The sequence below is a fragment of the Molossus molossus genome, unplaced genomic scaffold, assembly GCF_014108415.1.
Source record: "Molossus molossus isolate mMolMol1 unplaced genomic scaffold, mMolMol1.p scaffold_m16_p_22, whole genome shotgun sequence".
NCBI classification, from domain to species: Eukaryota; Metazoa; Chordata; class Mammalia; order Chiroptera; family Molossidae; genus Molossus; species Molossus molossus.
Genome location: NW_023425358.1, coordinates 34,077,560 through 34,104,643, shown reverse-complemented (window position 1 = coordinate 34,104,643; position 27,084 = coordinate 34,077,560). Strand labels below are relative to the sequence as shown.

Genomic DNA, 27,084 nt, shown 5'->3' with positions numbered 1-27,084 from the left:
CGCCCCGGGTTCCAGTTCCTCGGCGAGTGCGCATCGAGAGCCGCACGAGCGCAGGACGGACAGGGCCGCGGCGCGCCCTCCGCCAGCTCCCCGGCCGCGGCGCGCACAGTGCGGGCGCGGCGCACGGCGGCCCGGATCCGGGTTCCTGGGGGCGGCACGCGGAGGGGGCGGGGCCTGCGTGTCGGCGTGGGCGCGAGGCGCGCCGGAGGGAGGGAGGGAGGGAGCCGGGGAGGGGGCGGGGCGCGCCGCCCGCGCCGCGCTGGGCCCTCTCAGCCAATGAGCGGCGTCCACATGCCGCGGCGGCGGCGAGAGGGGAGGCAGCGGCGGATAAATGCTATTAGAGCAGCCGCCGCGGAGCCGTCCCCGACGCCACCTCCTTCTCCGCCGCCGCAGTTTCCTCCGCCGCTGTCGGGGGTGCGGAGCCGAGGGAACCGGGCGTGCGCGCGGCTCCCCACCCCGCCCGCTTGCAGCCCTTGGTCGGTTCCGCGCTCAGGGTCGTCCAGGCGCCCCCTCCTGTGGTCTGGGCGGGGCCGCGGATCACCTCAGGACCGCGGGGAGGGGGTCGGGGCTGCGGCCTGCGCTCCGGCGGGCGGTTGGAGGCGAGGAAGGGCCTCTCCCGCGGAGGAGAGGGAGGGTCGCGAGCCCCACCGCCCCGCTGAGCCCTTGGCGGGCGCCGCTGGCGCCGGGCAGCGAGAGGGGCGGTTGTCTGCGGGCGGGGGTGCGGGGTGATTCAGCGCCCCGCGAGGCGGAAGCGGCCGGAGGAGGAGGAGGGGGAGACGCCAGTCCGCGCCTGGGCGGCCGGGGCGGCACGAGCCCGCGGTCCGAGTGCGAGGCGGAGGCGAGGAGGCCGCGGGGACGGGAGGCGAGGCCGGCCGGGCCCCCGCAGCCATGGAGAACGCGCACACAAAGACGGTGGAGGAGGTGCTGGGTCACTTCGGTGTCAACGAGAGCACGGGGCTGAGCTTGGAGCAGGTCAAGAAGCTCAAGGAGAGATGGGGCTCCAACGGTAGGTGGCCGGCGCCCGGGCTGCAGGGGCCCCGCGCGGCCCGGCGCGGGCCCGAGCGCCAGGGAAAATGGCTGACCGGGCCGCACCTCGTGGGTCTCGGCTCCGTGCCCGCCGAGGGCTGCGGGCGGCGGGGTCGAGCCCGCGCGCCGGCCCCGGCGGGGAGAGGCTGCAGGCGGGGGGCGCGGGGGTCCGCTCTGCGCCTCCCGTCGACCTCCTCGCCGCTCGAGCCCTTGACCTTCCCGCAGGCAGCCGGGTCCTCGGCTTGTCACCGGCCGCAGGCGGCCCCGGTGGAGGGAGGGACGAGTCTCCTGCAGCTGCTCTGAGCCCTGCGAGACATCTTCTCGTCCCCAGCCCGTTTCTGGGGCGTCATTGTAGCTGCAGATGCCTCTGACCGTTCTTGCACGACCCGAAGTTACACATCTGGCAGGAGTGATGACATAGCTGAAACGACTCCTTGTCTCGGGATCGCTGTTTAGGTGGCGATGGGATTTTATGCTTTGGGGTAGATCTAAGCAAGTGTAGCCTTTTTTTTTTTTTTTTCCCCTTGGGGGACCCTTTTATGGTTTCCATTAAAAAATAGTTGAAAGTACATATATTTAGATATATCTTTCAAAAGCGGATCATTTTTAGCAATTTCTTTTAGAAAAGCAGAATGCTAAAAAAAATTTTATTTTTTTTCCCCTCCTCTTGTCTGACACGTTGCCTGGCGAATTCTACATGCTACAGAGTTACCTGCTGAAGAAGGTAAGTAACCTTACAGTGCCCCCCCCCTTGTGTACTGATGGTAAGATGACATTTACAACAAATATGATGTTTGTTTCTAACAGGAAAAACCTTACTGGAACTTGTGATTGAGCAGTTTGAAGACTTACTAGTCAGAATTTTATTGTTGGCAGCATGTATATCTTTTGTAAGTATAAAGTAATTTGTTTTCGGTCCCAAAAGTTGAGAATGAAAACCCAGGAAATAAATGTCTGTTGGGTGAGAACATTATATTTGGAGGTTTAAGCAGTATCTCCGTGATTTCTAACCTAGGTATTTTTAAAATACAAACAAAACACTTGAAGCCATTTGTGAACAGAAGGAAGTGGATACCTGATATTTACAGTGCAGTTAGAAATTATTCTCAAATATGACAGGGTCTTATACGTTCTTGTGGTTTATCAGCTTTTAATATCAAAAAGTTCTTTATCGGAAGGTCTTTTCTGTTTTGGGCTCTTCCATTGTGTAAGAACATACTGAGATGATGTTGGGTTCTTTATAGTCTGTAAATAGAACTTACAAAAGGAATATTCCAGTTGCTCTCCCATCCTGGTAATGGCAAGGTGACAGTTGTTCCTGACAGTGACAAGAATGATGACGGCAGTGATGGCACCACTGTTGACCAAATTTGGTCACTGACCTTTAGGGTGGCATATTTATCTAAATTGGACCCTTGTCTTGAGTGACTCCTAAGTTAAGAGAACAAGGTTCAGTACAATTGGTTCTAGATCTTAAAAGAAAAAAAAAGAACCGCAGTGTTTTTTCTTGTTCTGTATGTGCTTACCGGCTTGAGTCCTATGTGGTTGCTAAGAAACTGGTGAAATGCAAAGGAAGACAGCAGAAGAAAGGTGATGAGCGTTAGTGAGGTTATTTCTAGGTTATTAACATTTCTTCGGTTCAATGTTAATTTTTTATTGCATTTTTTTTTCTTGAGCAGTGGACTTCTTGGTAGTGTTCCTAAAAATGGTCATGAATAGGACACAGATGTTCCTAATCTTAACAGCATGAGATGCCTTTCTTTTGTTCTTAACTTATGGTATTTTGTTCTTATAAAAACTATGATGGGAAGTTAATTTCACCCAGTGTAGTACTCTTTTCGGTCTCCACAAAATTGATACAGCTTCAGGGTTTCATTTTTGTAGTTTTGTGTGTATGCAAGCCGCAGGGATCTATCTACCTTAGTCTTTATGACAATCATACCGTAGAGGGCTATTTTGAGAACTAAGTAAAGGAAGTAGCGGACATTAATTTAGGTGAAGGGAAAAAATTGGAAAGAGGTGAACTTTCTCTTTGGAGTAATTCTGTGCACAAATTCTGCCATTGAGACTTTAATATATCATGCCACATTAGACAAATTATGTGTAGCCATTAATCAGTCCACTTTTCAGTGATTTTCACTGAATAAAATTAAGTAACATATCAAATCATTCAACATCCTGAATTAATCATCCATATCTCTTACATGCCCATTCTTAATTAATTTAACCCCTCAATTCCCCCCAGCCCCTTGGCTCCTGTTTTAATCAATTAAGATAAAGGAGTAGTGCCTGGGCTGGTGTGGCTCAGTGGGTTGAGCGTCGTAAAGAGTAGATCTGTTTAGTTTTACTATATTGTCATAGGGCAAAAAGTTATATATTTGGGCTAGTGTGATATTTGTATTTAAGTTGGCTACATAATTCTAAAATAGTCTCAGCTTTGTTAGTTAAAGTACTGGGGTTCAATAAGGTCATTAGGGACCCTTTAGAAGTTAATCAACTGGTGTATGCAAGCCAGAGATAAAATACATTTTTATTTTTATAGAGTTATTCTGTGTATGTAATTTAAGGCACTGTGGTAGCATTAGTGGCATTATTTCCAATAAACAAGTTATTGACTGGGTTGTATAGGATCTGTTGAATGGCCAGTTTGAGTGACTATATTAACATTTTGAATTAATGATGTATGTGATATTTACTTTGAAGTAAGTAGTTTATAGTTTCTAGGCATTTTCAAATGAGTTTTAAAATAAGTGCTTTAGTTTTGTTGTAAGGTAGAATGTTGGGTTTTTGTACCTTTATAGAGTTGTGTTTTGAAATTGAAATCTGAGTTACCTTTGGGTAACTACTTGGAGTTATTTCTAAGGAAATGAATCGTGTTGCATTTTTATTTTATGGGTTGCTATACAGAAAAGTAATAAGTGTTTAGGACGTACTGTTGCTTAATTTGCTTTGATTTGTTTGATTAAGAAATTGCGGATATTAAACCTGTTCGTTGATTTTCTTTATGTGTGGTTGGCACTACTGCTATATTGTACTTGACCTTTTCATTCCTCATTTATTTATCTTTCAGAAGAGCACTATGGATGTCATTTTAGTAGGGAAAACTGGTAGAATATTTGTGTTCTTTTGGAGAAGCGAATTTGGTAGTTCCATATATGATAATCATCAGGTCCTGCTCAAGTTAAAAAGAAATATTAGGCTTTAGTGATTTATTTTAAATATCAAACTAGGTAGTAAACTGTTAACCATAGTTAATATTTTGCTGTGGCAGAAACTAGGAAACTGTATTAATGTTTTACATTTGTGACCTGTAGGGATAGTTTAACTTCTAATATTTATCAAAATAGTTTATTTTAAAAGTCACTTAGATTGGAAGAAGTGAGTGATATATCTCCTATTCCATATGAAATAACATTAGAAATTTCTTTTTTTTTTTTTTTTTTTACTGACTTGAGAGACAGAAATATTGATTTGTTGTTTCACTGATTTATGTATTCATTGGTTGATTCTTGTATGTGCTCTGTCTGGGATTGAACCTGCAACCTTGGCATATTGGGACAATGCTCTAATCAATTGAGCTACCTGGCCAGGGCCGAAATTCCTTAATTTTATCATTCAGGACCTTCTGTCCTTTCATTTTGTCTTTCTCTCCTTCGTCACCAACTTTGCCATTTATAGAGCACGTCATATGGTCACTTGCCTGGAATTCTTCTCTTTTCCTCTCTTTCATTAGGTGTTCATTTAACATTTGGTGCATGGCACAGACACTGGGGATTTGATAGCAGACAAAATAGACAAATAGTCTTACCTAGAGCTGACATTCTAGTGGAGACAGATAATAAACAAATAAAATATATAGGAATCTGTTGGACTGTGATAGTGCCGTGAAGAAAAATTAAGTCTGGGGAAGCAGTAAAATAAGGAAGTATTGGGAGGGGAGTACAGTTTTCAAATAAGGTGGTCAGGAGAGGCCTTAAAGAAGGTGACATTTGAGAAAAGACCTGAAGAAGGTGAGCGTAAGGGCCATATTTGTCTCATCTGTCTGAATCATAGCCCTCTGTTGTAACACAATTTGCATAAGTTTCACTACCTTCCATCTTCATTTCCCCACCTCAGCTACTTAGATCAACCCTAAAATACTAGAACTTGCTTAGACCAAGGCCCTTCTCAACTTCTCAATTATATTTGAATATTGACTTTTCTTCCTACTGGACCCTTTAAAGGGATTCTTAATTCCCTTTAGAGCCTAGATTATTGCTTTTGCTATAACTAATATGTATTTGGATGAGTTTGTGTTGGTAGATATGTGAGATCCGTATACTTTGGTTTTCTCAGAACAATATATTTAAGAAGTGTTTGATATTGTATTATGTAGTGACTGGCAGATTTTTTTCTGTATTCTTTTAATTTCTTTAAAGAGATGAAATGGGAGTTTAACTTATTTTAGAGCCTTTCTTTAAAATACGGTTTCAAAGGTGAGTATGCGTGTGGTTCTTTGCTTTTTGAAGAAGCTTATAGTCTCAAATCTGAAAACATTGAGGAGTGTTTTTGCATAAGGTTTGTGTCAGCATGGGAAGAGAATGTAGTCTAATTTATACTTTTCTTTATTTTAAAATTTATTTTTAATTTTAAACATAGGACTTTCTGTAATTTAGGTTGATTTGGTGAATACTTGCACAGCAAATTCCTTCTGAAGTACATACTCATTGCTGGTTTTCAATACATGAAAGGGATTTTTCTTAGAAATTAAAAAATCTCTAGCTTTTAAGTCTTCAAGAAGACTTGAACAGTGTTTTGTTTTGTTTTTAACTCTTGAATTCTGAGTGTGAATGAACTCAAAAAGAGTCTGGAGGCTTTGCTAAATAAATGATTTATTCAAGTGTCTTAGGGTTTGAAAAGTGAAAATACAACTACTCAATACCTAGCGAGTTCTGAAGAAGAAAGAAATTTTAGATTTTTTTGTAGTAAAAAGCACATTCTTGAGAAGATTCAGTCCTACCTTCCAAGCCTCTGGATTTGTCTGATAGGGTAAGCCTCTGGAAGACAGGCGGTCTGGATAATGGACGTCAGGTGGCCTTGATATATGAACATTCTTTCCTTAGTCCTTCAGTGGGTAATGAGAGGATTATCTGGATGTTTGATGTATATCCAGGCATTGACACAGACTGGGATGTTAAAGTTCCAAGGTAGTTAAAACAAGAATAAAATTGTCTCCTTATGCCTCAAGCTACTAGATTTTTAGTAATTAGGCAGCTTGACTATAGTGACTTCGTTTTATTTCTTGATTCTCTTCCTCATGAGCATACTCTAGAAGTCTTCGAAGCCCACCAGAATAGGGGAGACCGAATAGCTCCACTGCAACCAAGAAGCGAGTTCTTAGGCACTTGTCTTTCAACCTAGCAGTGTTTTCAGTACCAGCAATGATGGTTGACATTTATTGCACATGTAATCTTTATTGTTGAAAGTATTACAAATGTCCCCCTAGATTAATAATTTTATTTACTCCCCCATGAGGTTCCAAGGGAAGGTTTTACTACGATTTCTGTAACCATAGAACCAGCTCAAAATGGTCCTGTCCTATTTTAGGATATATAGAGTTGCTTTCAGAGATATCAGAAAAAATGTGCCTAGTTCATACCTTTTTTTTTTTTAAATGGCTGAGAGAATTTTTGTTTCCTATTTCAGAAAATTGCCATAACACTTATTGGTGATACTTTCTATGTTCTTGTGAGGTGTTTTATTAAGTCTTAGAGGGCCCAAAGGCATTGCCAGTTTCTAAGGATACAAGGAGTACAGACCTGTGCCCTCCGTCTGAAAAATGTGCTTATGATCTCCTTCTTTTTGTGGTCTCATTAAGAGCTCAGCACATTATCAGCATGTAAGATAACTGAGTCACAGTACCATAACTGCATCGCAGTTTACACTGGAACATGCCTTTTTACCTTGGATTAAACTTTACTTATTAAACCCTGCTCTCCCGCATCTCTTGGCTCTCCTGTTAGAAGTTATTGTGCTATACAAAGATCAGTCTTACAGATAACAATTCGAAGATGCCCTATCTTACCCTATTTAAGCAGTTTAAATTGTAGTTAATGTTCAGTTAGCAAGTGATTACTTTGAATAGGTTTGGCAGCTTTGAAACTTTGAACTTGCTGGAAAATGTAAGCCCCAGAAGACCTGTAATGTTCCTGTGTTTAAACAGTGCAAAGCAAAGGGAACAATAATTTTTTTATGTTTAAGATTAATCTGCAGTAGCCTTTTCTTCCATTTTCCTTTGATGCTGTTGATGAAGTTGGTTATCTTTTTGCTCTTAATGTTTAAGTTCATATACTGTTGCTTAAGAGACCTATACCTTACAGATTGTATGAGGTTTTGTTTATTTGTGCAGCTATTTAATAAATACATAGTGAGCGTCAACTGTGTATAGAGATTTTCTAGGCCCCTGGGGATACAACAGTGAACAAAAGGTGATACAACTAAATCATCTTTTATGTTCAACCTATTTTCAGTATTTTCCTAAATATTTTCCCCTTCCTTCTGTATAAATATATTTTGTATAACTTCTGGTAAGTCGTAATTATGAACTGGCTGTACTATTATTCTAATAAGGCATCTTGCGTTTCAGTAATAATGTCAGTCATACAATTTCTCTCTTCTCTGCCTTCTTTCTCATCTTACGGAGTCTTTGATGTGTCAGCACTAGTTATACAAGAGAGGTTTTCTTTTCAATAGAACAAAACCATGAAGGATTGAACAATGTGATTTGAACATGATTTGACTGGATTGGTTCTTACCAGTTAATGAAATATGGTTGATCTACATTTTGAGCTGTTGCATTTAATTCTTTGGTTTATTTGTGGTTTTAAAATAGACATTTTTTAAAAGTATTGAGGACATTGTTGGTTGTCAATTTTTAATAGGTTCAGCACCATCCTTCTACCCTAAAAGATTTGCCCATTAGTTTCTTATCAAGCAGTAATTAGTGTATCTGTAGAATTTTAAATAACTATGAATGCCTGTTTCTTACACATAAACATTTAAAATCATTTAGTGGAAGGAAAATACTGCCTTGTATAGATTGGGATTATTATGTTATTGATGGATACCACTTGTGCAGAGGAACTGCACGTTTCGTGAGAAGTGGAGGTTTGCTCTAATGGCTCTGTCACTGCTTGCCCCAGCCTTACCCTTTGCTGCAGCTGCTGTGGGACATTGCTCTCAGTTTGTCCTCGGGCCTGGCTGCCAAGGGGAAATTCATATCCGCTTTAACAAGGTGTGAAGCTTATCTTACAGTTGCAAATGCCTCACTGACCTTTTGGAAAGGTTCTAGTTTCTTTTCAAGCTGATTAATTTTCCTCCCCAAAGAGCTAATTAAGTTTCTTATTTCTAATATACTGTCCTTAGCAAATGTTTGGAAGGCTAGTATCAATGCAGCTGTGATCTTGCATCTATCAAAATTTATAACTTCCTAGATAGAGAAGATTTTATTTTGGCATCAGGCCTGGCTTTAACACCAGGAATGCTCTGTTGAAAGCTTGCAGCAACGTTTATATTCATTCTGGTTTTCTGCCTGCCCTGGTTAACTAGCTGTCAGTGGTGATTGGGCTCTATCAGGACCTGGTCCTGATGTCTCCTGTTTTTTTTCCCCTGCTCAAATTGGTATGTCTTGTTAATTCATCGTTGCCCTCTTTTTTACTTGGCAAAATTTATGTTGGACTTTGCCTTAGTCATCTTTATAGTTGTTTGCTATTTGTGTAAAAGCTCACTTTATAAGCTGGTCTTTTATGTCATTACATTTCACCACTGTTGGTTTCTAGGGATGGTAAGAAAAGAGATTTTGTGTGTTGTAATTCCTTTAGTGCCAGCCACTTTTGTTATAAAGTGGCACTAAGCCTAAAGACACATTACGATTCTAACACTTGCCATTTCTCTTTTAGGTTTTGGCTTGGTTTGAAGAAGGTGAAGAAACAATTACAGCCTTTGTAGAACCCTTTGTAATTTTACTTATATTAGTAGCCAATGCAATTGTGGGTGTATGGCAGGTAAGCACAAAATCTGCACTGCTAAATTTAGTCATTTCTGTGACTTAAACTCTGTTAATATTTCTGTTACCTGTTTTTCCTGATGTATTGACTAAAAATACTTCTGGAATGTCTACATGTGTTTTTTCTTTTGTTCGTTAGTTTAATGACAAAATACTAGATCTCTCATGCATAAATACTTTTTTTTTTTTTTAATCCTCACCCGAGGATATTTTTCCATTTATTTTCAAACAGAGTTTGGGGGGGAGGGGCATTGATGTGAGAGAGACATTGATTGGTTGCCTCCCGCACTACCCCAACCAGGGCTAGGGACCAAACCACAACTGAGGTACATGCCCTTGACCGGAATCGAACCCGTGACTCTTTGGTCCATGGGCCATCGTGCTAACTGCTGAGCCAAACCGGCCAAGGCTCATGCATATATACTTTGTTCATGCATATATGAATTGCTTATCCTTCACGATAGTGTGGAGTTAAGAACAATGGATGACAGAAGCTAATTAAGGAAAACCAGAGACTTTGAGAACCAGTATTTGTCTTTATATTTCCTAGCTGCTTCCTGTGAAAGACTTAATAATGTCATATTTTTACTCCTGGGATTTGTTCATGTATGTGTGGGGGTTAACAATAGCTAAATTTAAAATTTTTTATAAAAATTTTTTAAAAATCTTAACTGTTTTCCTTTCAGAGTATACTCTTGGCTGTTCTCATTCAGTTACTTAAGCCTTTCTTACTCACAGAATGGAAGCTAATTTTACTTCAGAAACAAAATGGGATTTCTTCTCTCTGTTCCCCACCCTCCCAACTCACGTAATTATTCTTCTGCACAGATCTAGTCTGAGGGCTTTAACTTTTCTAGGACTGTTGATCTGTTTTATTTTTTTAAGATATATAAATAAAAACAGACTCTGAAACTGATACTTCAAATTCATTTTAAGTATTGATCTTTTAGGTTTTTGATGGATATAGTCATCCCTTTGAGGACTAAATAGAGCGCATCTGTTATTTTTGTTGTTATTAATCCACACTCAAAGATATTTGTTCCATTGATTTATTTTTTTTTAAGAGAGTGAAGGGGGTTGCGGGGAGAGAGATTGGTTGTCTCCTGTATGTATCCTTGACCGGCATCAAACCCACGGCTCTTTGGTCCATGGGCCGAAGCTTTAATTGCTAAGCCAAACCGGCCAGGGCAAATTGACCTGTTTTTGATGTAACCTGTTTAAATCAATCATAACTAGCTTCCCTTTTCCACCCCATACACTCTAAATGTTCCTTTTTGATCATCTGAGTTGGGGGGGGGGGCTTTTCTAAGTGATTCTTTAAATATTTTTATTTAGACAGGGTCGGGAGACAGACAGAGACATTGATGTGAGAGCAATTGAGCCCAAAACTGGGCCAGGTGCCCTGACCAGGAATTGAACCAGCAACCTTTTGGTGCACGGATGATGCCCAACTAACTGAGCCACACCAGCCAGGGGTCTAAGTTGATTTTAATTGGTGTCCTTGTCCTCGATATCTCACATAATTTATCTTTTAAGCTGATGTTTCTAAGTTGAATGTACCTTTGCTGGTTTTTAGTAGGAGCAAAATATAATGCTCCTGGGATGTCTCCTTAACCTTGAGTGATCCAATTAAACTACCTGACATGACCTGGATGAGGGAGTAAAGGAAATAAAATTGCCACAATTCATAAATTTGGGAAGGGGGGGGGGTGTGGTGAAAGTAGTTTCAAATTTGACTGTAATAGAATTTTAAGTATTGTTGTTGTTCATTTTACAATATCGGTAACACCTGAACTTAATCTGAAGGCCCTTTTACAGTGACATTAGTTAAGGTTAAATATTCTAAAATCTATTAATTATAAAGGGATACAGATATACTTGTTGTTTAAGCAGATCTGATATGGGATTGAAACTATGATGAATTTTCTCCCGGCCCATGTGGCTCAGTGGTTGAACATCAACCCATGCACCAAGAGGTCACCAGTTTGATTCCCAGTCAGGACACATGCCCAGGTTGTGGGGCATGCAGGAGGTAGCCAATCAATGTTCTCTGCCATGGATGTTTCTTCTCTCTCTCTCTCTCCCTCCCTCTTCCTTCCTCCCTCTAAAATCAATAAAGAAAAAATAAAAAATAAATAAAAGAAATTACGAATTTTCAAAATTTAAGGTTGTTTTTCTTAAGGAACTTTCCTGTAGCTTTTTTTTCCCCAAACATGACTCATTTTGATTCTATGTCTTTCGTCTTGAAATTAGGAAAGAAAAACTGTATGACTAAGTCTTGATATGTTCATATATAATATTATGGTCAATATGGTATGCAACTGGCAGTGCTAATATCAGATCCCAACTATTTATTGGCCTTTACAAACACTGAAGATATACTTCTTAGAATTTGTGAGACGTAACAGTTTTTTTAATTCATCACTCATGGCATTAACTCTGCCAAAACACAATCGAAGCATTTTACATACAGCTTGTAAACCCTCGCAATCCTTAAAGTAGAGCTGCTATAAGTGTCCTGGTTTTGTAGGCAGTAAACCTGTGTGTTGTATAAATTATCCGCTATTATGTGGCTATTAAGTGGAAAAGTCTGGATTGAACCCAGGCAGTCAAATCCTAGACCATCACCTTTCATGTAAGACAGGATTGATTGATTTTTTTTTTTAATTTAGTTTTTTAATCTTCACCTGAGGATATTTTTCTGTTTATCTTTAGATAGAGTGGGAGGAAGAGAGAGAGAAAGAGAGAGAGAAACATCAATGTTAGAGGGACACATTGACTGGTTGCCACCCCCGACCAGGGCCAGGAACGAACCACAGCCAAGGTGCGTACCCTTGGCCAGAATTAAACCCATGAATCTGGTCCTTGGGCCAGTGCTCTAACAGCTGAACCAAACTGGCCAGGGCTTCCATTGTTTTTTTTGTTTGTTTTTTGTTTAAGATAGAGTGGAAGGGAGGGAGAAGAGAGAGAGACGTTGATTTGAGAGGAGACAAATCAATTGGTTGCCTCCCACAGGGCCCCCACTAGGGCCAGGCATCAAACCTGCAACCCAGGTACATGCCCTCAACTGGGAATCAAACCCAGCACCCTTCAGTCCGTGGACTGACGCTCTAACTGCTGAGCCAAACCTACTGGGGTGACAGGATTGATATAAGTGGTATAGGTGTGTGTGGCTGGGTGTGAGGTCTGTGTCAGTGTGCTTAGGGACAGCAGACTCATTTTCTGCCTTATGGTTTTATTTCCTTACCCTTCTCAGAGGGCATACTTTTTTTCATCTTTAATACAAACTCTTAAGGGCTTAACATTTGTCATCTTAAATGTGAATCGTTTACTACACCTATCATTAATGTATTTCTCGTGTGTCTTCTCTGGACCGCAGGCCGACACTCTAATTACTGAGCCAAACTGGTCAGGGCTCGTGTGTCTTCTAAGTCTAGATTAGAACTCTAAAATTTGATCCCTTGGGCTAGAAATACTTGCAGTGATAGACATGTGTTCACTACATCTTCTGTTTTCTCTTTTACAGGAAAGAAATGCTGAAAATGCGATTGAAGCCCTTAAGGAATACGAGCCTGAAATGGGCAAAGTGTATCGACAGGACAGAAAGAGTGTACAACGGATTAAAGCTAAAGACATAGTTCCTGGTGATATTGTAGAAATTGCTGGTGAGTTTGTCATTTTTTTATTCTAGATTGTATATCTGAATGCATTCTTTTTCTCAAGGCTCATAATTGTTTTAAAAATTATGCTGATATATCGGTTTTAGTGCCATTCAAACAAGGTTTTCTATAAAATTTTGAAGTGTTTTGGCACCTCCCTTTATGTTACTGATATTTTTTAAACTGATGTTTTGAATTATTTGTGCTTATTTTGGTACGTTGTAGTGTACTAGCGCTAGAACTTAATTTTGATTTGACAGTTGTGCAGTTTGTTAGAATACTAGCTAATGGCTATGTAGTTTTTTCTGTTTTGTGTCTTGGCATAAATGTTAAGTCATATTTGCAACTGTCAGACTAAGTTGATAATTAAGGGTAATTTCATGACTCTAAAAGCTCTGATTAAAAATACTTTTACAGCCCTGGCCGGTTTGGCTCAGTGGTTAGAGTGTCGACCTGCAGTCCGGAAAGTCCCAGGTTTGGTTCCCGCTAAGGGCACGTACCTCGGTTGCAGTTTGTCCCTGGCCCTGGTTGGTCGTGTGGGTGGCAGCCACTCGATGTGTCCCTTTCACGTTGATGTTTCTCTCTCTCTCTCTCTGTTCCTCTCTCTCCCTCCCATTCTACCTGAACAAAAAATGGAAAAATGTCCTCTAGTGAGGATTAAAAAAAAAAAAAAAACTTTTACAGAGTCAGGGGTCTTAACCTGGGCTTTATAGGAGGGCTTCAGAGAGCTCTCCACAGATCTCAAAGGGGTCTGTTTCATCAGTGCCATGTTTTTAGAAAGCTCAGAATGCCCCTGGAACCAGTCAGAACAGACTAGTTTTTTGTTGTTGTTGGAGGAGAGTTTTACATTGGATTCAAATTATCATGGTTTTCACACCTTTCTTAGTTCAGAAAACTTGTTACTTGGTTTCATTTTGTGAATCATTTTATAGTAACACTTTTACACTGTGGGGAAGGTGTGCTTTGTCCTTATTGTCTTACTCATTTTAATAAAGAATTCGATGAGCTACATCTGTTGATCTATGCTGTACAGTTTTGGCATCTAAAAGGAAATTGCCTTGTCATAGATACTCTGATCCATAATTACCATTCTTATTTCAGAAAAACAATAGTGTTTCCTGTATACCAACATGTTGATTACACGGGACAGCAGTGTGTGTGTAAATGACTTAATAGTTTACTTGGTAGTGTTAACAAAAGAACAACTCAGAATGAATGTTTGGCCATTGGTTTTTTAAAAAATTTATTTAGACATAATTACAGATCTAAAAGTTACAAGAATAGAATTCCCATATAGCCTTTACTCAAGATTCTCCAGATGTTAATATCTTAATCACATTTACATTATCCTTTCAGTCTCACACATTTTTTTGTCTGAACTATTTGAGAATAAGTTGCAGGCTCAATGCCCCTTTACTCCTAAATACCTGAGTGTTTATTTTTTAAAATACTTTTTAAAATTTATTTTTCGAAAGAGAGGAAGGGAGAGGGAGAGAAACACCAATGTGAGAGAGAAACATTGATCGGCTGCCTCCTGCATGGGCCCTGACTAGGAATCAATCCAGCAACCTTTTGGTGCACAGGATGCTCAACCAGTTGAGCGACACCAGCCAGGGCTTTAGTGTTTACTTTATAAAATTGAGGGCATTCTCTTAATATGACTTCAGTATGATTATCAAAATCAGGAAGTTGATAAAATACTAGAATCTAATCTACAGATCATATTCAGATTTTACCATTTGTCACAATGTTTTGTTTTGTTTTTATCCTCACCCGAGGACATTTTTTCCATATTTTGTTCAGACAGAGTGGGAGGGAGGGAGGGAGAGAGAGAAACATCGATATGAAAGGGACACATCGAGTGGTTACCACCCGCACAACCCAACCAGGGCTGGGGACAAACTGCAACTGAGGTATGTGCCCTTAGCGGGAACCAAACCCAGGTCTCTCTGGACCACAGGCTGATGCTCTAACCGCTGAGCCGAACCAGCCAGGGCGTCACAATGGATTTTATTATAAAAAATATGAATTGAGGCCCTGACCAGTTTGGCTCAGCAGTTAGAGCATCGGCCCACAGACCAGAGAGACCCAGGTTCAGTTCCCGCTAAGGGCACGTACTTCAGTTGCAGTTTGTCCCTGGCCCTGGTTGGGGTCGTGTGGGTGGCAACCACTCGATGTGTCTCTTTCACATCAATGTTACTCTCTCTCTCTCTTCCTCCCTATCTGAAGATATATGCAAAATGTCCTCGGTGAGGATTTAAAAAAAAAAAAGAGGAATTCTAGCAGTAATGAAGAAAGTAGGTCAGAATGGCCCTTTCCAGGTCCGTTGGTTGGAGCGTCATCCCAGTGCACCAGCGTTGCAGGTTCAATCCTTGGTCAAGGCACATACAAGGAGCAACCAGTGAGTGCATGAATGTATTGATTTTTTTTTTTTTTTAGAGAGGAAGGGGGAGAGAGAGAGAGAGAGAGAGAACGAGAACATCAATTAACTGCCTCTCATGTGCACCCCAACCAAGGATCAAAACTGCAGCCCTGGATATGTGCCCTGTCTGTGAATCAAATCAGAGACCTTTCAGTGTATGGGACAGTGATCCAACCAACTGAGCCACTGGCCAGGGTTTCATGTGTCTGTTTTTCAGCAGTATATTATCTTTGCAAAAATGTCTATTTAAATCCTTTGCCCATTTTAATTGGGTTGTCTTTGGGGGAGGTTGTCTTTGTGTTTTTTATTTATTTAAATGTGTACTTTATTTATTTATTTATTTATTTATTTTAGAGAGGAAGGGAGAAAGAGAAACATTAGTGTGAGAGAGAAACATCAGTTGGCTGCTTCCTGCACACTCCATACTGGGGGTCGAGCCTGCAGCCTGGGCATGTGCCCTGACTGGGAATCAAACCATTGACCTCTCGGTGCATGGGATGATGCTCAGCCACTGAGCACACCAGCTGGGCCAGAGGTTGGGTTGTAAGAGTTCTTTGTTCTTTTTAAATAATTTTTTCTTGCCCTGGCCAGTTTGGCTCAGCAGTTGGAGCATCGGCCTGCGGACCAGAGAGACCCAGGTTCAGTTCCTGCTAAGGGCGCGTACCTCGATTGCAGTTTGTCCCCGGCCCTGGTTGGTCATGCAGGTGGCAGCCACTCGATGTGTCTCTTTCACGTCAATGTTTCTCTCTCTCTCCCTTCCTCTCCCTCCCACTCGATCTGAACAAAAAATGGAAAAATGTCCTCGGTGAGGATAAAAAAAAAGAAAGAGAACATTGATTGGTCGCCTCCAGCATACCCCCCAACTGGGAATTTGGCCCACAATCTGAGCATGTGCCCTGGCTGGGAATCGGAGCCAAAGGGTGTGTAGCCTCATCAGTGTTCATGATCATAGGCCTTTGGATTGCTTCATCTCTAAGAACTGGAGCTAGAGTTGTAAATGGGCAGTCTTGGTGCATGGGTCGATGCTCAACCACTGAGCCACGTCGGCCAGGTGAGTTGTAAGAGTTCTTTATGTGTGCTGGTTTATCAGATATAGTTTACAGAAATCTTTCCCATTTTTTAGGTTTCCTTTTTACTTTCTTAATGGTGTCCTTTGTAGCATAAACGTTTTTAATTTTGATTAATTCCCATTTGTCTATTTTGTTTTTGTTGTTGCTTGCATTTTCAATGTCATAGCTAAGAAACTGTTTTCTAATCAGGTAACAGGTTTTGTTTATGGCATAAAGTAGGTGTCCAGTTTCATTCTGTTGCACTTTGTTTTCCAGTTTTCTCAACCATTTGTTTTTTTTGCTTTGTTTTTTTTTATCCTCACCTGAGGATATTTTTACATTTATCTTCAGATCAGGAGGAAGAGAGAGAGAAACATCAATGTGAGAGAGACACATTGATTGGTTCCCACCCGTACAACCCCAACCAGGGCCGGGGACAAACCACAACTGGAGTACGTGCCCTTGGCTGGAATAGAACCAGGGACTCTGGTCCATAGGCCAGGGCTCAGAACCATTTGTTGAAAAGACTATTGAATCATCATGGCACCCTTGTCAAAGTCAGTTGACTACATTTTTCACCACAAATTGACTATTATTCCATTGATCTATATGTTTGTCCTCATACCAGTACCGTGCTGTCTTGGTTACTGTAGCTTTGTAGTAAGTTTTGAAATCATTGAGTCCTACAGCTTTGCTGTTTTTATTTTTATTAGAATATTTTGGATATTCTTGGTACCTTGAATTATTTTCATGTAAAATTTTAAGATTTGCCCAGCCAGTGTGGCTCAGTGGTTGAGCATTGATCCATGCACTAAGGTTGCCAGTTCGATTCCTGGTCAGGGCACATGCCCAGGTTGTGGGCCACATCCCCAGTGGGGGGCATGCAGGATGCAACCCATCAGTGTTCTCTCTCATTGATTTCTTATTTCTCTCTTCCTCTCCCTTTCTCTCTCTCTAAAATCAATAAAGAAAAAAAAATTTTTTAATAACATTTTAAGATTAGCTCATTAATTTCTGCATAAAGCCTGCTGGGATTTTGTTAACAATTATGTTGATTCTATAGATCAGTTTGGGGAATATGGCCATCATAACCTCATATAATCTAATCCACGACCATGGGGTGTCTTTCTGTTTATTTAGGGTCTTTCATTTCTTTTAACACTGTTGTTTTCAGTGTATAAGTCTTGTATTTCTTTTGTTATGTTTATTCCTAAGTATTGTATTAGTTTTTGGGATGCTATTTGTGATTGGACTTGTTTTTGTTTTCAGATTGTCTTTTGTTAGTATATAGAAATAAAATTGATTTTTTAATATTAGTCTTGTACCTTGGACTCTTGCCTGGACTCTTTTCCAGTAGCTTTTCAGGGGTTTCTTAAGATTTTCTATGTAGAAGTTCAAGTCATGTGCAAATAAATATATATTTTTTTATATCTTTCCAGTCAAAGTGCCTTTTCTCATTGTTGTCTAAGAGCTCTGGCTAAAATCTCCAGTAGAATGTTGAATAAAAGTGGCAAGAGGTAGACATCCTTGTCTTGTTTTTGATTGTAGGGAAAAAGCATTCTGTCTTCTACTATATGAAGTATGATGTGGGCTGTGGTTTCGTAGATGCCCTTTATCATGTCGAAGAAGGCTGGTCATAATTTTAATTTTTAGGTTGTCAGTATACTCTTATTTGGTCTCTTTTGGTGACTTTTTGGTGATTGTATATTTATATCCAAGTTGGAAATGCTAGGTTTGTTGGATTACTAGGCCTAGTAGGTCACTGAATTGGGTAAGATGCAATCCTAAAGCACTTACAGTGAATTATATGGAACATTTTAGAAAAACATATTGTGAGGTGTTTATTTTATGAAGATGTTAAGACTATACATGTTGAGGGGTTTTTTTGTCTTTGTTTTTGTTTTTTATCCTCATCTGAGAACATTTTTGTATTTATCTTCAGATACAGTGGGAAGGAAAGAAAGTAGGAAGAGAGAGAGAAACATCGATGTGAGAGACATCGACTCGTTGCCACCCACACGACCCAGCAGGGGCCGGGAACGAGCTGCAACTGAGGTACATGCCCTTAGCGGCAACCGAACCCGAGACTCTCTGGTACGCAGGCTGACTAACCATTGAGCCAAACCAGCCAGGCATGTTGAGGTTTTTTAACCTTCTATTTTTATTAGGATTAGTAATCTAATTGACCGTGCAATTTGGCATTTAGCTCAATAATTCAGTTCTGTGAAACTATAGAAATGAACTTCAATTCTAATTTTTTTTTAATCCTCACCTGATGTTTTTGTTTGTTTGTTTTTCCCCCAGATGTAGTGGGAGGGAGGAGAGAGAGAGAGAGAGAGAGAGAGAAACAATCAATTCGAGAGAGACACATTGATGGTTGCCTCCCACAGGGTCCTCCACCAGGACCGGGGATCGAACTGGCAACCGAGGTACATGCCCTTGACTGGGAATCAAACCCAAGACTTTGATCTGCAGGCTGATGCTCTTATCTGCGGAGCCAAAATGGCTAGGGTTAAGTTATTTCTTGTCAACGTTTTACTCTACATAGCCTGAAGGGATAAGTGGCATGAATTGTGCTTTTAGACATGGTAACTTATATTTTTATTTAAACTATGACATTGAGTGTGGTGTGTTCTTTGATGAATTGAAAAACTGGAAAATAATGTGAACTATTTTGAAGATGAAAGCAAGTATGGAGCTGCTATTTTGATACTTGCAGAAAGAAACCTTTTTGTGGTAATTTTTGGATGTAAGGACCATTTCCTAACTTCAGGTAATAAAGTTCTTTATTTGAGCTTTAGGAAAACATCTGATAAGATGGTTCCAGGTTCTGCTGAACTTTCTGAAGGCTAGACTGAATTAGATGGTGTTTTGAGGAGGAGAGGTAGGGAGTTAAGGAAATTAAATTTTAGCAACAAACTTTTGTGTAAGCATGTATAGCAGATACCTAGGTAAACCTTAGAAATATCTGGAATATAAGAGCCAAATAAAATTGATTTGGCAAGTAAAATTGATGTGGGAGAAAGTTACCCACATTTTTGTCTTATGAAGCCACAGTAATTTTGCATTATCTTAATGCCAGGCAACTATTTCTCTGGATGGGTGGAAACCATAGTAATAAAATCAGGTGTAATTTTTTGAGAAATGAGTATCAATGGGTTTTTTTGTTTGTTTTAGAGAAAGTGGAAGGGAGGTCGGAGGAAGAAAGAGTGAGAGAAATATCGATGTGAGAGAGAGATATGTATTGATTACTTCCCACACCCGCCCCAATTGGGGCCAGGGATCCAAACCTTTGACCTTTCATTGTGGGTTATCACTTGAACCACTGTGCTGCACTGACCAGGGCTGAATATCAGTGTTTTTAAGCCTTTCTGTATTATCTGCTAGTATCATTAAAGTAAATCAAGTTTATGATATTATAAAAGTCTTAAATTTAGAATTTTTGGAGGTTTTCGTATATACCCTGGGGAGTAGGAGGTTATTTATTGACTTTTCAAAACCACTATTTTCAGAATTGTTTAAAACAAACTTCATGTATCTTGGTAACCCAGAGTTGACGAATAACACAAATACATAAATATTCTCATGACTTCTGTCCTGTTGTGTACTCTGGAGCAAATCATATTTTAAGATTATGAAAGTGATAGAAATGGCACAATCTTAACATAAAATTGAATTTGCTTTAGCTTTAAAAGAAATATAGCCCTGGCCGGTTTGGCTCAGCGGTTAGAGTGTCGCCCTGCGGTCCAGAGAGACCCGGGTTCAGTTCCCACTAAGGGCACATACCTCCATTGCAGTTTGTCCCCGGCCCTGGTTGGGTCATGTGGGTGGCAGCCACTCGATGTGTCCCTTTCACGTCAATGTTTCTCTCTCTCTCTCTCTCTCTCTCTCTCTCTCTCCCCCACTCTATCTGAACAAAGAAAAAGGAAAAATGTCCTCGGGTAAGGATTAAAAAAAACAAAAACAGACCACTCAATGTGTCGTCCCTTTCACATCGATGTTTATCGCCCTCCCTCCCACTCTATCTGAACAAAATATGGAAAAATGTCCTTGGGTGAGGATTTTTTTTAAAAAAAAGAAAGAAAGAAATGTAAATGTTTGCCCTGGCCGGTTTTGCTCAGTGGTTGGAGCATTGGCCTGCGGACCAGAGAGTCCCGGGTTTGGTTCCCACTAGGGGCATGTACCAAAAAAATAAAATACATTAAAAAAAAAAGGAGAAGATGAAAGAAATGTAAATGTTTAGCAGTAATGCCAGCAATTTCCGAATTTATTCAATTAAAATTTTTTTCTTTATTAATATTAGAGGGAGGGAGAGAGACATTAATGAGAGAGAACATCGATTGGCCTCCTCCTGCATGCCCCTCACTGGGGATCGGGCCCACAACCAGGGCATGTGTGCTGACCGGAAATTGAACTGGCAACCTCTTGATGCATGGGTCAACACTCAACCAATGAGCCACACCGGCAGGGCTATAGACTTTAAAAATGTAAAAATCATTCTTGGATCAAGGGGTGTTTTTGTTTTGTTTTTTCTTTTTCCTTTATTGATTTTACAGATAGAGGAAGTGAGAGAGAGAGAGAGAGAGAGAGAGAGAGAGAGAGAGAAACATTGATGAGAGAGAACATCAATTGGCCACCTCCGGCATGTCCCCCACTGGAGATCAGGCCCACAACCTGGGCATGTATCCTGACTGGGAATTAAACCGGTGACCTCTTGGTGTATGGATCAACGCTCAACCACTGAGCCACACCGGCTTGACTCAAGGGGTGTTTTTAAAACAAAATAAAAACAGGCCTTCAGATTTGTCCAGCTACTACTTACAGCAGTGTTTCTCTAACTTCATGTGTATAGGGATTTTGTTCAAGTATAGATATTTTTGTTGTTAATCCTCACCCGAGGATATTTTCCCATCGATTTTTTTTTTTTTTTTAGATAGAGTGGAAGGGAAGGAGGAGAGAGAGAGATAGAGTGAGAGAAACACATCAATTGGTTTCCTCCTGCATGACCCCAACCAGGGTCGGGGACTGAACTGCAACCAAGGTATGTGCCCTTGACTGGAATCAGACGCGAGACTCTTTGGTCTGCGGTGATAACGCTCTTACCCCTGAGCCAAAATGGCCAGGGTATGAGGGTAGATCTTGAAAATTCTTGTCACAAGGGGAAGAAATTGTAACTATGTGAGGTGATGGATATTAACTAATAGCAGTACAGTAAGTTCTCAGTGTCATTGATAGATTCTTGGAAACTGCTATTTTAAGCAAAATGACATACAACAACCAGTTTTACCATAAGTGATATAAACAAAAGTTAATTTCCTGTAGCATATTTCTGCTTACAGAAACGTGACCAAACTTCTAAATCAAGACCCAAAACACTTTTAATATGAAACATTGAAATAAATGGTGAGCTAGGTATACATTTAGGAAAGATTAATAGCCCTGGTCAGTTTAGCTCAGTGGTTACAGTGTCAGCCCTCGGTTGCAGGTTCAATCCTGGCCCTCTCTCTCCGTCTCCCTCCCTTTCACTCTATCTAAAAACCAATGGAAAAATATCCTTGGATGAGAATTAACAAAAAAAGAAATAACGAATGATTAATAAAAACAAGTGATCATTATTTTCTAACCCACTTATTCCAGTTTAGGTTTGAATGGTGGCTGGAAACTATCCTGGCATCTCAGGGTGCAAGGGGGAAACCAGTCTTTGACAGGAGGCCTTCCATCACAGAGCACACTCACACCCACATCCTCACAGGCTGGGACAGTTTAGGTAGACCAGTTTACCTAATGTGTGCGTCTTTGGGATGCGGGAGGAAACCAGAGTACAGAAAACCCCTGCAGGCAAGGAGGAATGTGTAAGCTCCACACAGACAGTGGCCCTGGCCAGGAATCAATTTTTTTCTTACCATGTTACAACGAAACGGTGTTGAAAAAACCATTATTTGAGGACCAGCTGTAATCATTTTGAAATGTATACATATATCAAATCATTATGTTGTATACCTTAAACTTACATAATGTTATGTATTGTTTTTATATCTCAATAAAACTGGGAAATGAAATAGTTAAATAGTGTAATTAAGTAAAATATAGTCTGGTTAAGCACTTTAGTGTTGTTGGAACATTGTAAACACTTTTTACTGGTTCCTAAAATGATAACACATTGATCAGAGAATTAGAAGCAAAGGTGTATGGCCAAAGAAGGCGGTGAGCTGGTTTGTTCTCTTTTGCCTTTTCCCCATATGGAGTTATTTCACAATAAGAAGGATGGAAGAACAGGGCTTGTTAGAGATACAGATCTGCACCATCTGTATCTAAATGACAGAGAAATCATTGTTTACTTGTTCCTGTAAGTTATATCTGTTTTACAAAGAGATGTAAGTTCTTGATCTTAAGAATTTGTATATAAGCACAAGAGCCAATGGTCTAAAACAGAAATCAGTGTAGCCATATTAGAAGCAGAGAGTTTTGAGAACTTCATTCAGCACTGTCAGTGTAGCTAAGAAATTAATAACCATGAGGAAACTCGGGCAGGAAGGTCTCTTCGACCATGAGATCGTGATGTGGTTGACTGAGTTGATCTTAAAGCCTGACCTGAATTTCATGCCGCTGGCGTTTCCTGATTTCCTGTAATCCCCTCCTCCCTACTCCCTATGACTCGGTGGTTGTCACAGTACCACTTAAGTGTCCGCCTTTCCATCCTTTCCACTGTGATTAAGATTTTGGAAAAATTAGAAGGAACATAGGGAACACGTTTCCTGAGTGTTATACAAGGTACCAGATTCAACTGTGTAAAAATGTATGACAACTTTTATTTTGAAGATGATAAAAGAATTTTGAAAAATAAAGTGCTTGGTGTTACCTATGCTCAGAAAATATGGGGAAATGGCAGGGATAGAAATTTTGTGAAAGTGTACATTTGTAGGAAGATTCTACTCCTATGAATCTATCCTCTAGAAGTAATCTAAGTGCATACAAATGTTCACCGTACAACATTAAGTAGGAAAAATTAGAAACTCCTTAGATGGCCATGAAAAAAAAATGGTGACTGATTTAGTCTATAGTATGGCTATGAAATATTGACCATGAGCAAGTTTGTTTTCTGTGCCTCATTTTTCTCTTGTAAACTGGGAATGAAGATAATCACGCCTTAGAGTTGTGAAGATTAAGAGTAACCTGTAAAGCTCTTACAGCAGTGCTTGGTGTAGAATACATATTCTCCAGATTTTAGTGTGTATTTCCATTATTACTCTGCAGTAATTAAAAACAATGAGATAGGTAAGCATATACCGATGTAAAAGGTTTTTTTGTTGGTTTTTATTTACTTTAGGATATACTGTGATTTTTATTTCAGTTACGTTTTAATAAGTGTTACCCATAGACAGGTCTAGAAGACAAATACTGTTAACAGTTTATTTGTTGGATGTTTATTCGTTTATTAGGGAGTGATGGATGAGTTTTCACCTTTAAAAAAAAAATTTTTTTTTCTTTATTGATTTTAAAGAGGGAGAGAGAGAGAGAGAGAAACATCGATGAGAGAGAACATCGATTGGCCGCCTCCTGCATGTCCCCCACTGGGGATCTGGCCCACAACCTGAGCATGTGCCCTGACCAGGAATTGAACCAGTGACCTCTTGGTGCATGAGTCAACACTCAACCACTGAGCCACACTGGCCAGGCAGGGTTTTCACCTTTTAAAAGCATGCTTTATTTTTGTAATAAAGAGAAATTACATTGGTGGCTATGCCAGATGTTGTATACTCTGACTTTGCTTAGTGATGGGTTGCCTCTACAGCATCTAATGAGTGGTTATCTTACACCTCTAGTAACTGGAAACTTGCCTGCTTAGGACCAGCTATGCCATTTTTAGTTATTTTTATTATAAAATATTCTATATAAGGGGCTAAAATATACTTGTCTGTTTTATACATTAGTTTTTCGCTTTGGAGCCACATAGAAGTCTGATTCCTCTTCCTATGATGGCTTGTTTGGTAGTTGAAGGTAAATTCATCACCCTTTATTTCCAAGTTAGTCATAGCTCTTTTAATTTTTTGTGTAATTTTCAAACCCTTTAGTATTTTGATAGCTTTCTTTGGTGCCCAGACTTGAATGCAATTATGTAAATGGAGTCTGGTTGATATTCTGGACACTTTTCTTCTGCTCTTAAGGCCTCAGCCTAAGGATATTTCTTTGGCAACCTTAATTGTCCTTCCAGCTAAAACCCGAGTCTTTTCTTACATCTGCTCTTTCTCCCTTCATCTCTAATCCTCTACTAGCATATATATGTTTTTTGTTTTTGGTCTAAATATAGAATTTAAGCAACAATCACTTTTAAACTTCAGTTTATCCGAGTCTGAAATCTCTTTGGTTCCTGTGTTTTTGTGTATGTGTTTTTTTTCCCCCATGTCCCTAGCTTTGTGACATTCTTCAAATTGATCATTAGCATAAGTCTCCGATGCTTGTTTATTTAAAGAAATAATGTTTGTGAGTATATACTTCATTTATTGACAAATATTCTATTTGATGTCTACTGTGTGCCAGCACAGTACCAGGGGTAGGAAGTCAGTGGTGACTGAGTGACTGCCTTCATGGAACTTTTGGTCCATTGAGGAAGACACATCAGACATGTGTTTGGAAACGAAAGGATGGCTCTCTGAAGGCACATTGTAAGGGATACCAACCTAACCTTGAAATTCATGGAAAGCTTTGCTATTTGGAGGAGGAGAAGTTACGTGAACACTCAGAAAGAACTCTGAGGAACTGAAGACCATTGTGTTTGAAGCTTAGAGGGGAAGGTGGGGTAAGAAGTAAGCAGCAATTGGGTTGTGAGGGTGTTATAAACCATGGTTAAGATACTAAACTTCAGCTGGGCATGGTGGCATGTGCCTGTAGTCCCAGCTACTCAGGCGTGCTGAGGCAAGAGGAGCACTTGAGCCCAGGAGTTACGGGTTGTAGTGCACTCTGCCAGTTGGGTGTCCACACTAAGTTCAGCATTAATATGGTGACCTAGAGCAGGGGACCACCAGGTTGCCTAAGGAGGGGTGAACCGGGCCCAGTTCAGAAACAGAGCAGGTCAAGATATTAAACTTTATTTCAAGTCTAGTAAGAAGAAGCTATTGAGAACTTTTAAACAAGATTATAATATCACATTGTGTTTTTAAAAGATGAGTTGCATCGTAGATAATATTCCCCAACCCTCATAGAAAACCCAGATTGAGAGCAAACATAATATACTATGGCAGTTTGTAATGTTCCTTCCCTGCTCTCATGGAGGCCTGGAAATAGTTTTAAGTAGGCAAGTAGGGCTTCTCAAGTGTGAAGAATTTCATTCACTCTGCCTGTCGGCAAAATTTATGACTCAAATAGGAAATACAGTGAAAATGTTTTAGTCACTGTTAAATGTTTAAGTAATTTAGGTTAATTAATTCTATTATGGCTTGCTTTTCCTGGGAACCATTTAAACCAAAAACAATAATGGTATTTAGAAGGCAATTTCTAATCTTATATGTAGTTTTCTTTTAGAAAAGATTTGAATAACTTTGGTGGAATTTGCCACAATAAATTAGATTTCTTTTCTTACATAAAGCCAATTTATAAAAAGGCTTTTTTAAAATTGATTTTAATCATCAGTATTTATTTTTGACATAGTTGTAAAAACAGTGTTTAAGTATCATGACTTATAAACACTCTAGAGTTTAAGATAAAGAAAGATTGTGTTGAATTCCAAAATATGGCAAATGAATACTTTCCTTTAACTTTTACTTGCATTCTTGGTAACCTAGCATAATGTATACACTGAAGATTTTGTCCAGAGTAGAACTCTCTATTGCAGCGGTTCTCAATCTATGGGTCGTGACCCCTTTGGGGGTCGAACGACCTTTTCACCGGGATTGTCTAAGACATAACAGTAGCAAAATTAGTTATGAAGTAGCAATGAAAATTATTTTATGGTTGGGGGTCACCACAACATGAGGGTCATGGCATTAGGAAGGTTGAGGACCACTGCTATTGTGATAAGTTTAAAAGATCTAAGGACTTAAGGGGAGCCAAGAGCTGAATTTGAAAAGTGTCAAATGATAAACAAATGGAAGTTTATAACAGAATTTATTATTTTATTACACTGCTGAACCCAACAGAGAAGAAAAGTTTCGGATGAAAATAATTGCAGAACATCTCCTTGGCAAGAGTAAAAATTTTCCACTACCACTTGCCCTAAGGACATTGACATGTCCCATCAGGGAAATAGCACTGGATGTAGTCATCAGAACAGCACTGTCTACTCCTTAGCACAAAACGCTCTGTCTGAAATTCACAGAAGCCTGCAGACAAAGGAAAATTATGTCTTAGTTTGAAAAGTATTCATTGAATATTTACTTTCATGCATCTTTTACTTCCTTAGAGAACCTGCTTCCTGATAGATTGAAACCTAACTTGACTCTTACAAAAACCATGAAGCAGAGTCACACAGCAAGTTAAAGGAAGTCTTCCATTAATTGAGGTTCCCTAGGCAAAACTCCTTTTACTTCTTAACTTTAGTTTCCTGTCCAGACCAAGGACATGTGTTGGTCAAGATGATGTGAGGTTTTTTTTCTAGCTAAGAGTATACTAGAATACAACAGGTTTTTATGACCAGTTTGGATTTATGGTTCTTTAGTACCTTTCCACAAAGAGATCAGTTTCTAATGGAATGAGAAATATAAATAAAACTGTAAGGTAGTACATGTTTCAAGTGTTGGGAGACTTGATTTGGGGTCTTCTTGTCCTAGAGCTGGAATACTTGGCACATGAAAAACAGAGCGTAGTATAAAGGTTGTTCTAAACAAGTGTTTCACAGGATCTATGACCTCAGTTGTGCTTGGTTTTGTTTTCTTGTATTAATCTTTTAGA

The 27,084-nt window shown here is 40.0% G+C and overlaps 1 protein-coding gene across 4 annotated transcripts in view; it reads left to right on the top strand.

The window, feature by feature from the left end:
* The first annotated feature begins 336 nt into the window (after positions 1–336).
* The window catches only part of ATP2A2 (ATPase sarcoplasmic/endoplasmic reticulum Ca2+ transporting 2), a 55,763-nt gene continuing 29,015 nt past the window's right edge, over positions 337–27,084 (top strand). For 2 of the 4 annotated variants that reach the window (XR_004961322.1, XM_036276786.1), the window contains exons 1-5: positions 730–1,006; positions 1,733–1,750; positions 1,834–1,916; positions 8,964–9,068; positions 12,597–12,735. Coding sequence is in view for 3 of the 4 variants with exons in the window: in XM_036276786.1 (XP_036132679.1) it covers positions 889–1,006; positions 1,733–1,750; positions 1,834–1,916; positions 8,964–9,068; positions 12,597–12,735 (463 nt within the window). In the remaining variant the exon portion in view is untranslated. Of the gene's footprint in view, positions 1,007–1,732; positions 1,751–1,833; positions 1,917–8,963; positions 9,069–12,596; positions 12,736–24,131; positions 24,199–27,084 lie in introns of those variants that run through there. The other 2 variants (XM_036276787.1, XM_036276788.1) reach the window with 2 other exon arrangements.